This window comes from Erpetoichthys calabaricus, chromosome 2, assembly GCF_900747795.2.
Source record: "Erpetoichthys calabaricus chromosome 2, fErpCal1.3, whole genome shotgun sequence".
NCBI classification, from domain to species: domain Eukaryota; kingdom Metazoa; phylum Chordata; class Cladistia; order Polypteriformes; family Polypteridae; genus Erpetoichthys; species Erpetoichthys calabaricus.
This window is the reverse complement of record NC_041395.2, coordinates 179936203-179949357: the sequence shown is the minus strand read 5'-3', so window position 1 is coordinate 179949357 and position 13155 is coordinate 179936203. Positions and strand designations below refer to the sequence as shown.

Sequence of the window (13155 nt, the reverse complement as noted above, 5' to 3'; positions counted from 1 at the left end):
CTTTTATGTTGACCTTCTGCTGTGTAGTTTTCTTCTTTCCTTGTATCCTAATAATATTAACTAGCCAACCCGCAGCGTAGCATACACCGCATAATTATGTATTGATGGGTGAACACTTCCTTAAAGACACAGTTGTCCAAATGGGGTGGGTTTGAGGATATGACTGTAATTGAATGTGAAGATGGAACTCTGGAGAGAGCAACATACTTGTCCGTGACTGAAAACTGGGTTTGGCAGATACAGGCATATCGTTTTGAAAGTTTGTCCCTGTGCCTTATTAATTGTCATTGCAAAGGCCAATCTAACTGGAAATTGCGTGTAAAAGTAAAAGGCCAATTTTGAATCTAATGGGGTCAGGGAAATCTGAGGAATGAGGACAGTTTGTGAGGTAGCAGCTGCGATTGTTTTACACTCCAGTACATTGCAGTGAATGCTGGTAACAGTCAGTCTAGTGCCTTTACAGAGACTTCTTGCTGGCATGAGGTTTCTGAGAAGCATGACGACTGAACCAATTTTAAGTTTGACTTTATGTGGAGGCATGCCAGTGGGAATAATGGCTGCCCACCGGGTCATGGGAATAATTCCGCCGGATCGCCAGTCGGCATCGTTTATGGTCGGAACTACGACGGTATGTGATCTTCTTCGAACCTCCGACTTTCGTTCTTGATTAATGAAAACATTCTTGGCAAATGCTTTCTCTCTCTCACACGAATTGTTGGCTCTGTAGTGCGTGTGCCATGGTCGGCTGCTTAGTGAATTGTTGGTAGGCGGGGCTCGGTCTTGCTTGCCATGGACTTAGTGAATTATATATATAGATTATAAAGAAGCAGAGCAGATGCATGAGAAAACAGTGATTGATGAATGGCTGCAACTACTTCAGCATCAGACCCACTAATTAGTAAATAATGTATTAAATAATCAGAAAACCTGGAAAAGAACAATGAAAATATTGTTAAAAAGTAAAAAATACGCTTCCCATATAACTGCTTAGTACATTTCAATAAAAATTTACCGAACTTAGTTTCATAATTTTTACACTGACTCAGAAACTAGGTAATAACAGATCACTTCATTAGGCTAGCAGTCCAATTAAAACCAGCAGCTGGTTTGTACAAACATCTGCAGCTACAATGGGTCCCCAGGACTGAGACCGAGAACCAGTGATCTATAGTATGTACCTTAAAATGATGCTCTTTGTGCATTTTTGAAATGTCGGTTTCTTAACTTGTGACATTCTGCCAACATACAAAAACATGGTCCCTACAATGGAAAATTCCAGTAGGTTTTCAATATATATATATATATATATATATATATATATATATATATATATATATATATATACATATATAATCTTTGGTTTTCAATTTAGATAGCATAATGCAGTCACAAGGAAGTATTTAACACTTCTTTTGACTTTATTAAAATTGAATAACTGAAGCCGAAACTGTTAACAAAAATTCTTATAAATTTGCAACCAGTTCATCCTGGAAATGTCTAACTGCAAGAAAACCAACAGATTCTATTTAAATAACATTAAATACATTTTCTCTTTTAATCAATTGTAATAGTGCCATCTACAGGATAATGCAGGAGGTATTGAACAAATATATCATTTCCAGAGCTTGTAACACCAGGCGAGTGTATATCATTATCCAGATTTTAATATATTTTAAAAGAACAAACAGGATTTTCAAACTCATTTTGTTAGAGGTGAGAGATTTCAAACTTTACCACACTTTGGTGACCTTTACTATAAAGATAAAACAACACACACCTTTATACATTTCTAATTAAATTAAAAAAATAATCTTTCACAAAACATTCACTCATATTGCAGCTACAGATGACACAACAAAATTCTCAATTCTCTTTTAATACTTTCAGGGCGGATGTCGACTTTTGTCAAAAGGAGGGGTTGATGATGATAATCAACAGTAAACGGTGAAAAAAAACGCTGTTTTGTTTTAGTTGGACTCTCTTTGCTAGAAGGAAAGTTAACTTCACTGGTTTGACTAGAGATTCCCTGTGCTCACATGATTAGTGAGTAGGAAACAACGGCAAGAATGGCATCGACTTATAGTGAGAAAGCGAAGCAAATGCGTAAAGTGAAATATTCCATGGACGACGTTTTGCATATTATAGCTGAACTGCACTCTGATTTGTCGGACTCCAATTTTGATATAAGTGATTGAAAACGAACATGAGGTTCCAGCATCAGCTGATTGTGGTGCTGAACAGGTTCACGGTAGCTGACGTGTCTAAGGCAATGTTCTCCTGGGAGGACCACCACTTACAATGACAAGAGGTACAAAACTGATCCTGACGCACTATGACCGCCACTGCTGCCGCCTGCCAAAAACAGCCTGGCAGCCAGCCTGCTGCACATCACTGCCAAACTGACGGCCACAGCACGCAGCAACAGACGTTTTATGTTGATTTCTGTGTCAAACTGTTGCTTTGTGTGCTAATCAGAAAACTGTTAAATAAGGAGAAGAGAACTTCAGCAATGATAGTAATACTAAAACAATCAAACAGAAGCTATTATAGGCTTACTCTTTTACCAGATCCATTCAGTATTTTAAATTTGAAACAGAAACTCCAGTATAGGGCAATTAAAATAATTTTTAAACACAATAGATGGGAAGAAAATGAACAAAATCCTTACTTGTTCTCCTTTGTCTCAAATAGGCGTCTTTCAATAAGATTTGCCACTGTCTATAAAAAAAAAAAAATAAAAAAAAAAAAAAACGCATTTAAAGAAACTTTAATTTCCATTCAGGGGAAGCATAAACACTTATTTTGTATAGTTTCAAAGAAGTAAACTTAATTTTTTCTAACATTTTAAAATGGCTTTCTCAATGCTACTGTTGCAATAACAACCAGGCTATATTTTCATACGCAACTAATATTTGCTTTTTGTGGTAGATAGCAAAGAAAGTACAAAGCGCTTATTGACAATGTGACTTGATTTTTTTCTGTACCAAAGGACTGTATTTAAGAGATAAAAAGAAAAAAAAAAAAACAAAACAACAAAACAAAGTGTGGAAATGTTAATGTTTTAACATTTGATTTAGAGTCACTTCTTGTAAAGAAAAAACACACATACAACTACAACCTGGCCAAAAGCATATTGGTTACTGGTGATACAAGTTGATAGTGCATGAGCAGCATTAAGGCTTTTAGTAGCGCCAATCAGTTGTATATCAAATATAAGTTCAAAATATCTCAGACTATAAAGTATGATTAATAAATTTTTGTTTTTTACCTTATAGCAACGGTGTAACAGCATTCTAGCAGTAGGCAGAGGGCTAACTGTGTACAAATAAAATGTCCTAGAAGGAGCATGATCAGGAGTCTTAGGGATTTCCTAAATAATACAAAGAAAGATTGTCAAATCACCACAGAGGACATGTGAATCTGATATGTAAAACAATAATCACCAATTCCACATCATAACAAATATCACTATTTCTAAGTCTAATTAATAATACATTTCTGCAGGAAGCCTTCGATCTTGATTATTGCATGAAAAGTAGCCTTGATCAGTGGCATCAGAAGTAGGAAAATGCTGCATGAGCGATAATCAAAATGTTTTTGTCATGAACCAGAAAGTGGTATTTTATACATCCTGAAATAGATGACTTTTTGCTGACTGTCTTAAAATAGTTCAACACCTATTCAGTAATAGGTTGGAAAGCATTAAACAAAATGTTATTAGGTCTTATTCTAGTTAGGTTTATTAATACTGTTAAAATGCAAAGCTGCTATATTATATATATAATATCTATCTATCTATATATCTAAATCTATATTATATATATCTATAATGTCTGTCTGGGGCGGCACGGTGGCGCAGTGGGTAGCACTGCTGCCTCGCAGTTGTGAGACCTGCGGACCTGGGTTCGCTTCCCGGGTCCTCCCTGCGTGGAGTTTGCATGTTCTCTCCGTGTCTGCGTGGGTTTCCTCCGGGCGCTCCGGTTTCCTCCCACAGTCCAAAGACATGCAGGTTAGGTGGATTGGCGATTCTAAATTGGCCCTAGTGTGTGCTTGGTGTGTGGGTGTGTTTGTGTGTGTCCTGCGGTGGGTTGGCACCCTGCCCGGGATTGGTTCCTGCCTTGTGCCCTGTGTTGGCTGGGATTGGCTCCAGCAGACCCCCGTGACCCTGGGTTCGGATTCAGCGGGTTGGAAAATGGATGGATGGATGGATAATGTCTGTCATCAGCTTAACTGCACAGTGGGTAGATGAGAATTTTGTTGGGTTATGTTGGATGCAGATACATTTCAGAAAAATGCTTGGCACTTGGGCCATTTCAAAAAGTTGTGAGCATGTTGTGGTGCCAAAAATATAATAAAAGGTATTGATGAAACTAGAGTACCAAGATTTTCCTGTGTTGCTCATACACTCCAGACTGGTAGTGGCAGAGGGCATTTTGCACAGCAAACTGCTGCAGATGCTGTGATAGTTAGGTGTAAAATAGTTGAGCATTTTAAGCATTCTACCTTAGCGTTCTCCTGCTTAGAGGACATTCAGCACCGCTACACTACTTGATTTATGGTATGCTTATTTAATAGGCTTAGTGATGCACTTTAGTTAAAAGCAGCATGTGTGGACGTGCCACTGTTTGCTTTAGATAGGTCACATACTCTATTTTTAATGGGGAAACTAAACAGTAAATGCGAAGATAACTTACTTAAATTCTAAAAAAAAAAAAAAAAAAAAAAAAAGAACTTCACTATTTAATCTACACTATGTATTTTACATATTTTATTAATTTGGAAATGTTTCGTGATCTTCTAATCTTTTTGTAAAAGTTAGTACACATACTAATTTTGACTGATCATATTACAAGTAAATGTTTTTTTATAGACATGAAGAGTATATTTCTTTGTAAAACATGGTATCTGATGCATCTGTTTTCTGACAGAACGTGACAGAATAGAATCTGTGCTGTGATTTTATTATTGCTTCATAATGTGAAGCATTATTGGTGTAGAATTTTGCTATTTACTGCAACACTGCAAACATGCACTGAACATAAATCCTGCATGTTCGTTTAATGGGTATGCATGTTTGCATTAATATTGATGATTCTTCATTCAAATCATCTATTTTACTGGAACAATGGTATTTTTTGCTTTTATCTAAGAAAGATCACATATTTCTATTTCAATTTATCATTTTTAAAATTCTTTCAATGGAATATATTTCATTCCCACCTACAGAAAGACAGATAGGCAGACAGACAGATGCTAAGGCCTTTTGGTAACTTAAAAAGGAACATTTGTAACTAAAGTTAGGAACTTTTGTTGCTATAGGGAACTTTTGAATCCGGCACATTTGTAAAATTTTGTAAGAAGAAAAGGTCATATTTAATCAAATGTTTAGCTGTTTCAGTTTGTTGTCAGCTCCCCTCATAACCTAAGTATGCATTTGGTTAAAGGCTGTTATTCCCACGGTAGGCTGCAGCTCCCAATTCCATTATAATGGGCAAATACGGATCATATAATCAATGGACTGGTGAAATTAGGAAATCTTAAGAATACAATCATAAAGTATAGCATTAGAGTAAAGCACTGTCTAGTTGGAAATATGTACTTTGATTTAACTTTTTCATCCTATTCTTAATATTTCTATATGACATATACTGTATGCATATATAATGCCATCCATAATTTTTGAGGAACCCTGAAAAGGGAGAATCATATAAGAAACAGTGATGTGACCGAAATGTATGCAAATCCCCTTAAATGAAACTGTGCAATGTGTACTTTAATCACATCTAAAATGTTTGATATTTAATTTTAAATTGTGGAGAAGAGGCTATATCAAGGAAAAATGTGTCTTTGTCCCAAACTTTATGGAGAGCACTGAATATGATATTTATGTGTTTATTTTAAAGTTTGATTGTTTTTGTTGTTTATTATTCTTCACCTTAGTAATTTAGGTCTGTTGTGTAGTTGTACTCAGTCCTGTATTATTGCTGCATGTTTATTCAGTAGTAGGACCATAAATAAAATGCTTATCATTATGGTGTATGGTATAATGACAGTAGATAAAATAAAAGACCTGCACAGGGTTGCTCAGCTGACATTGGACTGCAAGAAGCAAACACTCTGCGAGAGTGGAAGCAGGCATGATGAATGTCCCACTACCAACTGAGTAATTTAACGTTACTGTATTTAGAAGAAATTCAGCAGACCAGGGCCTTCCAAGTCAATGTGAATGGTTTTTTTAAGAAAATCAATAATTATAAGACAGAAAAGTAAGAAAAATATCAGACCACTGGCAACTGGCATGGTATAGCATTCTCATGGATCTGTTAGTGGGACACTTTTATTCCTGAAAGTCTGTAGTCATTTGATTTGTAAGTTTGTCTCTGTCACATTTTCATGTCCCCCATATGTCTGTATCGGCTTTCTACCACATCACGATGACAGGCAGGTTAACAGGAACAGTATACAGTATCTGACCGCAAGTGTCTGCTCTGTGATGGCTGGCTACTCTATGAATGCTGAATGGACAGGTTGTGGTGCTTGGAATGTTGTGTGGGAATAAGTAGGAAAAAAAAATTTGAATATTGAGTAAACCAAATACTCTACTAATTATTCCCCATGCATTAAGTAAAATGCTGAATTTTGCTTGATCTGAAATTGACGGGAGATTCTTGAGGTGATTCTGACATGAACTGATAACATTCACACACCATCTTCTATAAAGATTGCTTTTTTAAAATTGGACAATATTCACTATTTTCTAATTCCAAATTTTGGGATGAACTTGTTCTACATATGTAAAATGTTTTTAAACCTGTTCCACTGCTCTTTTGACTGTCTTAATACTTAAAAACTGATACCAATTTATTTCTTTTATATTTTGCCACCATCTTTTCATTCTTGCACTTTGTTGAGAATTGTATTACAATATATTATGGTCACTTGACCCTACACCCTCAATTCTACCTTGATTATTATAAAATACTAAATCTAGACAGGCTTACCCCACATTGGTGTATTATAAAGCAGTCACTGATTACTTCTAAAAACTCCTGCTCCTCTGCTCTACCATTTGCAACATTAGCCTGGTTAATATTTGGATACATAAAACTCCCCCATGGCTAGAATATGCCCCTGTAAACTGGCTTTTTTAGCATTACTAAATTAAATTACTGTCTGCATTAAGCGGCTAATAACAGACTTCTAAAGTAAGGCCTTTTTCCCCTAATGCTTTCCTGACATATCCAGATGCCCTCACTAAGATGGGCTCATCGTTCAACTAAAGAAGACTTGCATTTAAATTCTGTTTGACACAAATGACCCCACTTCTTTTTCTGTTCAGTCTATGTTGCACTCATCCCGATCTTTGAAATTGAACTAAGTTCCTTTAAGTGCTACAATTTCATATATTATGCTTAGCTACATATTATTGAAATTTACTTATTTTAATCTCATTATTGGTAGCATTGAGTATTTTAATGTGTTACTTATTTTATTTTTTATTTTATTTTTGCACTTTAACCTTGGGTTAGAATTTAAGTTACTATGCATTTGTATTCCATTACTGTTCAAGTTAGAGGTTTAAAATTAAACATCATAAACCTTTTGAAATACAGTGCATCCAGAAAGTATTCACAGCACATCACTTTTTCCACATTGGTATGTTACAGCCTTATTTGAAAATGGATTAAATACATTTTTTTCCTCAGAATTCTACACACAACACCCCATAATGACAACGTGAAAAGAGTTTACTTCAGGTTTTTGCAAATTTATTAAAAATAAAAAAACTGAGAAATCACATGTACATAAGTATTCACAGCCTTTGCTCAATACTTTGTCGATGCACCTTTGGCAGCAATTACAGCTTCAAGTCTTTTTGAATATGATGCCACAACCTTGGCACACCTATCCTTGGCCAGTTTTGCCCATTCCATTCCTTTGATATCTTGGCTGTGTGCTTAGGGTCGTTGTCCTACTGAAACATGAACCGTCACCCCAGTCTGAGGTCAAGAGCGCTCTGGAGCAGGTTTTCATCCAGGATGTCTCTGTACATTGCTGCAGTCATCTTTCCCTTTATCCTGACTAGTCTCCCAGTCCCTGCCGCTGAAAAACATCCCCACAGCATAATGCTGCCACCACCATGCTTCACTGTAGGAACGGTATTGGCCTGGTGATGAGCGGTGCCTGGTTTCCTCCAAACGTGACGCCTGGCATTCACACCAAAGAGTTCAATCTTTGTCTCATCAGAACAGAGAATTTTCTTTCTCATGGTCTGAGAGTCCTTCAGGTGCCTTTTGGCAAACTCCAGGCGGGTTGCCATGTGCCTTTTACTAAGGAGTGGCTTCCGTCTGGCCACTCTACCATACAGGCCTGATTGGTGGATTGTTGCAGAGATGGTTGTCCTTCTGGAAGGTTCTCCTCTCTCCACAGAGGACCTCTGGAGCTCTGACAGAGTGTCCATCGGGTTCTTGGTCACCTCCCTGACTAAGGCTCTTCTCCCCCGATCGCTCAGTTTAGATGGCCGGCCAGCTCTAGGAAGAGTCCTGGTGGTTTCGAACTTCTTCCACTTACGGATGATGGAGACCACTGTGCTCATTGGGACCTTCAAAGCAGCAGAAATGTTTCTGTAACCTTCCCCAGATATGTGCCTCGAGACAATCCTGTCTCGGAGGTCTACAGACAATTCCTTTGACTTCATGCTTGGTTTGTGCTCTGACATGAACTGTTCATCTGTGGGACCTTATATAGACGGGTGTGTGCCTTTCCAAATCATGTCCAATCAACTGAATTTACCACAGGTGGACTCCAATTAAGCTGCAGAAACATCTCAAGGATGATCAGGGGAAACAGGATGCACCTGAGCTCAATTTTGAGCTTCATGGCAAATGCTGTGAATACTTATGTACATGTGATTTCTCATTTTTTTTGTATGTAATAAATTTGCAAAAATCTCAAGTAAACTTTTTTCACGTGGTCATTATGGGGTGTTGTGTGTAGAATTCTGAGGAAAAAAAATGAATTTAATCCATTTTGGAATAAGGCTGTAACATAACAAAATGTGGAAAAAGTGATGCTCTGTGAATACTTTCCAGATGCACTGTACAACAGACCCAAAAGCAAGACTGATTTATCTGCATAGTAAACACACTCTATAAACAAATTATATGAAAATAATGACTTACATTAATGTTACATTTTATTTTCATTAACCTCATTAGCATTACATTTTTTTCCTCAAAAATAATGTATGGCAGACGGCTGGGGACACCACCCAGCAGGGATGGTCCACAAGTGGGGCGATACCTTCCCTGGGCCACGAGACGGCAGCTGCCCTGGTCTGCTTGGGGGCCCTATGGGAGGACGTGGCCACTGCCAGGGGGAGCCCGGACGGTTATGGAACCCTGGATGGCAGCACGTCCGCCACAGCAGGAAGTGTCAGTTTGACAGAATTTTTTTTGGAACACAATGTCAGTATTACTGTAACTACTATTTTTCACAGTCTGTGTTTTATTCTCTGAATAAAATACAAGCTAAAAAACAATGTGCATTATCCAGTATATGACTTCTGCAGTTGATAGAATTAAGAAAGAAATAGTTAGGTTATGAGTAGTTCTACTGTGGAAACACCTGATATATAGTGTATTATATCTGTACCAAAATAAACTACTCAAAAAATTAAAGGAACACTTTTTAATTTAGAGTATAGCATCAAGTCAGTGAAACTTCTGGGATATTGATCTGGTCAGTTAAGTAGCAGAGGGGGTTGTTAATCAGTTTCAGCTGCTTTGATGTTAATGAAATTAACAACAGGTGCACTACAGGGGCAACAATGAGAAGACCCCCAAAACAGGAATGGTTTAACAAGTAGAGGCCACTGACATTTTTCCCTCCTCGCCTTTTCTATAATTCATTACATTTATATAGCGCTTTTCTCAGTACTCAAAGCGCTATCCACATAGGGAGGAACCGGGAAGCGAACCCACAATCTTCCACAGTCTCCTTACTGCAAAGCAGCAGCACTACCACTGCGCCACCTGTGAGGACATGACTGCTTTTTCACTAGTTTAGCATTTTGTTACGGTCAGTGTCACTACTGGTAGCATGAGGCGATACCTGGACCCTACAAAGGATGCACAGGTTGTCCAACTTCTCCAGGATGGCACATCAATATGTGCCATTGCCAGAAGATTTGCTGTCTCTCCCAGCACAGTCTCAAGGGCATGGAGGAGATTCCATGAGACAGGCAGTTACTCTAGGAGAGCTGGACAGGCCGTAGAAGGTCCTTAATCCATCAGCAGGACCGGTATCTGATCCTTTGGGCAAGGAGGAACAGGATGAGTACTGCCAGTGCCCTACAAAATGAACTCCAGCAGGCCATTAGTGTGAATATCTCTGACCAAACAATCAGAAACAGACTTCATGAGGGTGGCCTGAGGGCCCGTCATCCTCTAGTGGGCCCTGTGCTCACTGCCCAGCACCATGGAGCTCGTTTGGCATTTGCCATAGAATACCAGAATTGGCAGGTCCACCACTGGTGCACTGTGCTTTTCACAGATGAGAGCAGGTTCACCCTGAGCACATGTGACAGACGTAAAAGGGTCTGGAGAAGCCGTGGAGAACATTATGCTGCCTGTAACATTGTTCAGCATGACCGGTTTGATGGTGGGTCATTGATGGTCTGGGGAGGCATATCCATGCAGGGACGCATAGACCTCCACAGGCTAGACAATGGCACCTTGACTGCCATTAGGTATTGGGATGAAAACCTTGGACCCATTGTCAGACCCTATGGTGGTGCAGTGGGTCCTGGGTTCCTCCTGGTGTATGATAATGCCCAGCCTCATGTGGCGAGAGTATGCAGGCAGTTCCTGGAGGATGAAGGAACTGATACCACTGACCATCCCTCATGCTCGCCTGACCTAAATGACAACACATTTTCTACATGGTCTCCTCATTTCAGGGCACCATAATATTTGGGACATAGATTTGTGTATATTAAAGCAGTCATTTTTAGCACTTTGTTCCATATTCCCCCTCCTTTAACCGCCACCTTATCGTGGTGGAGGGGTTTGCATGTCCCAATGATCCTAGGAGCTCTGTTGTCCAGGGGCTTTATGCCCCTGGTAGGGTCACCCAAGGCAAACTGGTCCTAGGTGAGGGATGAGACAAAGAGCGGTTCAAACCTCCTATGATGAAAGAAAACTTTGGACGGCGTTTTCCCTTGCCCGGACGCGGGTCACCGGGGCCCCCCTCTGCAGCCAGGCCTGGAGGTGGGGCTCGATGGCGAGCGCCTGGTGGCCGGGCCTGCACCCATGGGGCTCGGCCGGGCACAGCCCGAAGAGGCAACGTGGGTCCCCCTTCCCATGGGCTCACCACCTATGAGAGGGGCCAAGGAGGTCGGGTTCAGTGTGAGTTGGGTGGTGGCCGAAGGCGGGGACCTTGGTGGTCCGATCCTCGGCTACATAAGCTGGCTCTTGGGAAGTGGAATGTCACCTCTCTGAAGGGGAAGGAGCCTGAGCTAGTGCGCGAGGTTGAGAGGTTCCGGCTAGATATAGTCGGACTCACCTCGATGCACAGCTTGGACTCTGGAACCAATCTCCTTGAGAGGGGCTGGACTCTCTACCACTCTGGAGTTGCCCCCGGTGAGAGGCGCCGAGCGGGTGTGGGTATACTTATTGCCCCCCGACTTGGAGCCTGTTCATTGGGGTTTACCCCGTAGACGAGAGGGTAGCCTCCCTCCGCCTTCGGGTGGGGGGACGGGTCCTAACTGTTGTTTGTGCGTATGCACCGAACAGCAGTTCGAGTACCCACCCTTTTTGGAGTCCCTGGAGTGGGTGCTAGAGGGTATACCTTCTGGGGACTCCATCGTTCTGCTGGGAGACTTCAATGCTCACGGTGGACAATGACAGTGAGACCTGGAAGGGCGTGATTGGGAGGAATGGCCCCCCCCCCCGATCTGAACCCGAGCGGTGTTTTGTTATTGGACTTCTGTGCTCGTCACGGATTGTCCATAACGAACACTATGTTCAAGCATAGGGGTGTTCATATGTGCACTTGGCACCAGGACACCCTAGGCCTCAGTTCGATGATCGACTTCGTGGTTGTGTCATCGGACTTGTGGCCACATGTCTTGGACACTCGGGTGAAGAGAGGGGGTGGAGCTGTCAACTGATCACCACCTGGTGGTGAGTTGGCTTCGATGGTGGGGGAGGATGCCGGTCAGGCCTGGTAGGCCCAAAACGTGTTGTGAGGGTCTGCTGGGAACGTCTGGCAGAGCCCCCTGTCAGAAGCAGCTTCAACTCCCACCTCTGGCAGAACTTCGACCACATCCCGAGGGAGGTGGGGGACATTGAGTCCGAATGGGCCATGTTCTGTGCCTCTATTGTTGAGGCAGCTGACCGGAGCTGTGGCCGTAAGGTGGTCGGTGTCTGTCGTGGCGGCAATCCCCGAACCCATTGGTGGACACCGGTGGTGAGGGATGCCGTCAAGCTGAAGAAGGAGTCCTACAGGACCCTTTTGTCCTGTGGGACTCTGGAGGCAGCCGATAGGTACAGGCAAGCCAAGCGGAATGTGGCTTTGGTGGTTGCGGAGGCAAAAACTCGGGCGTGGGAGGAGTTTGGGGAGGCCATGGAAAACGACTTTCGGACGGCTTCGAGGAGATTCTGGTCCACCGTCCGGCGTCTCAGGAGGGGGAAGCAGTGCAGTGTCAACACTGTATATGGTGGTGAAGGTGCGCTGCTGACCTCGACTCGGGACATTGTGGGTCGGTGGGGGGAGTACTTCGAAGACCTCATCAATCCCACTAACATGCCTTCCAATGAGGAAGCAGAGCCTGGGGACTCGGAGGTGCGCTCCCCCATCTCTGAGACTGAGGTCACCGAGGTGGTCAAAAAACTCCTTGGTGGCAGGGCCCCGGGGGTGGATGAGATACGCCTGGAGTTCCTCAAGGCTCTGGATGTTGTAGGACTGTCTTGGTTGACACGCCTCTGCAACATCGCATGGACATCAGGGACAGTGCCTCTGGATTGGCAGACCAGGGTGGTGGTCCCCCTCTTTAAGAAAGGGGACCGGAGGGTGTGTTCCAACTACAGAGGGATCACACTCCTCAGCCTCCCTGGAAAAGTCTATTCGAGGGTCCTGGAGAGGAGGGTCCAT

General features: G+C 41.8%; 1 protein-coding gene across 4 annotated transcripts in view; it reads right to left on the bottom strand.

Annotated features, from left to right (window-relative positions):
* polr3c (polymerase (RNA) III (DNA directed) polypeptide C) overlaps window positions 1-13155 on the bottom strand; it is a 96739-nt gene that overhangs the window by 25538 nt on the left and 58046 nt on the right. For all 4 annotated transcript variants that reach the window (XM_028794854.2, XM_028794853.2, XM_051923651.1 and 1 more), the window contains exons 12-13: window positions 3269-3370; window positions 2669-2718 (exon numbers count right to left, since the gene is read on the bottom strand). In XM_028794854.2, coding sequence (XP_028650687.1) covers window positions 2669-2718; window positions 3269-3370 — 152 coding nt within the window. The remainder of the gene's footprint in view (window positions 1-2668; window positions 2719-3268; window positions 3371-13155) is intronic.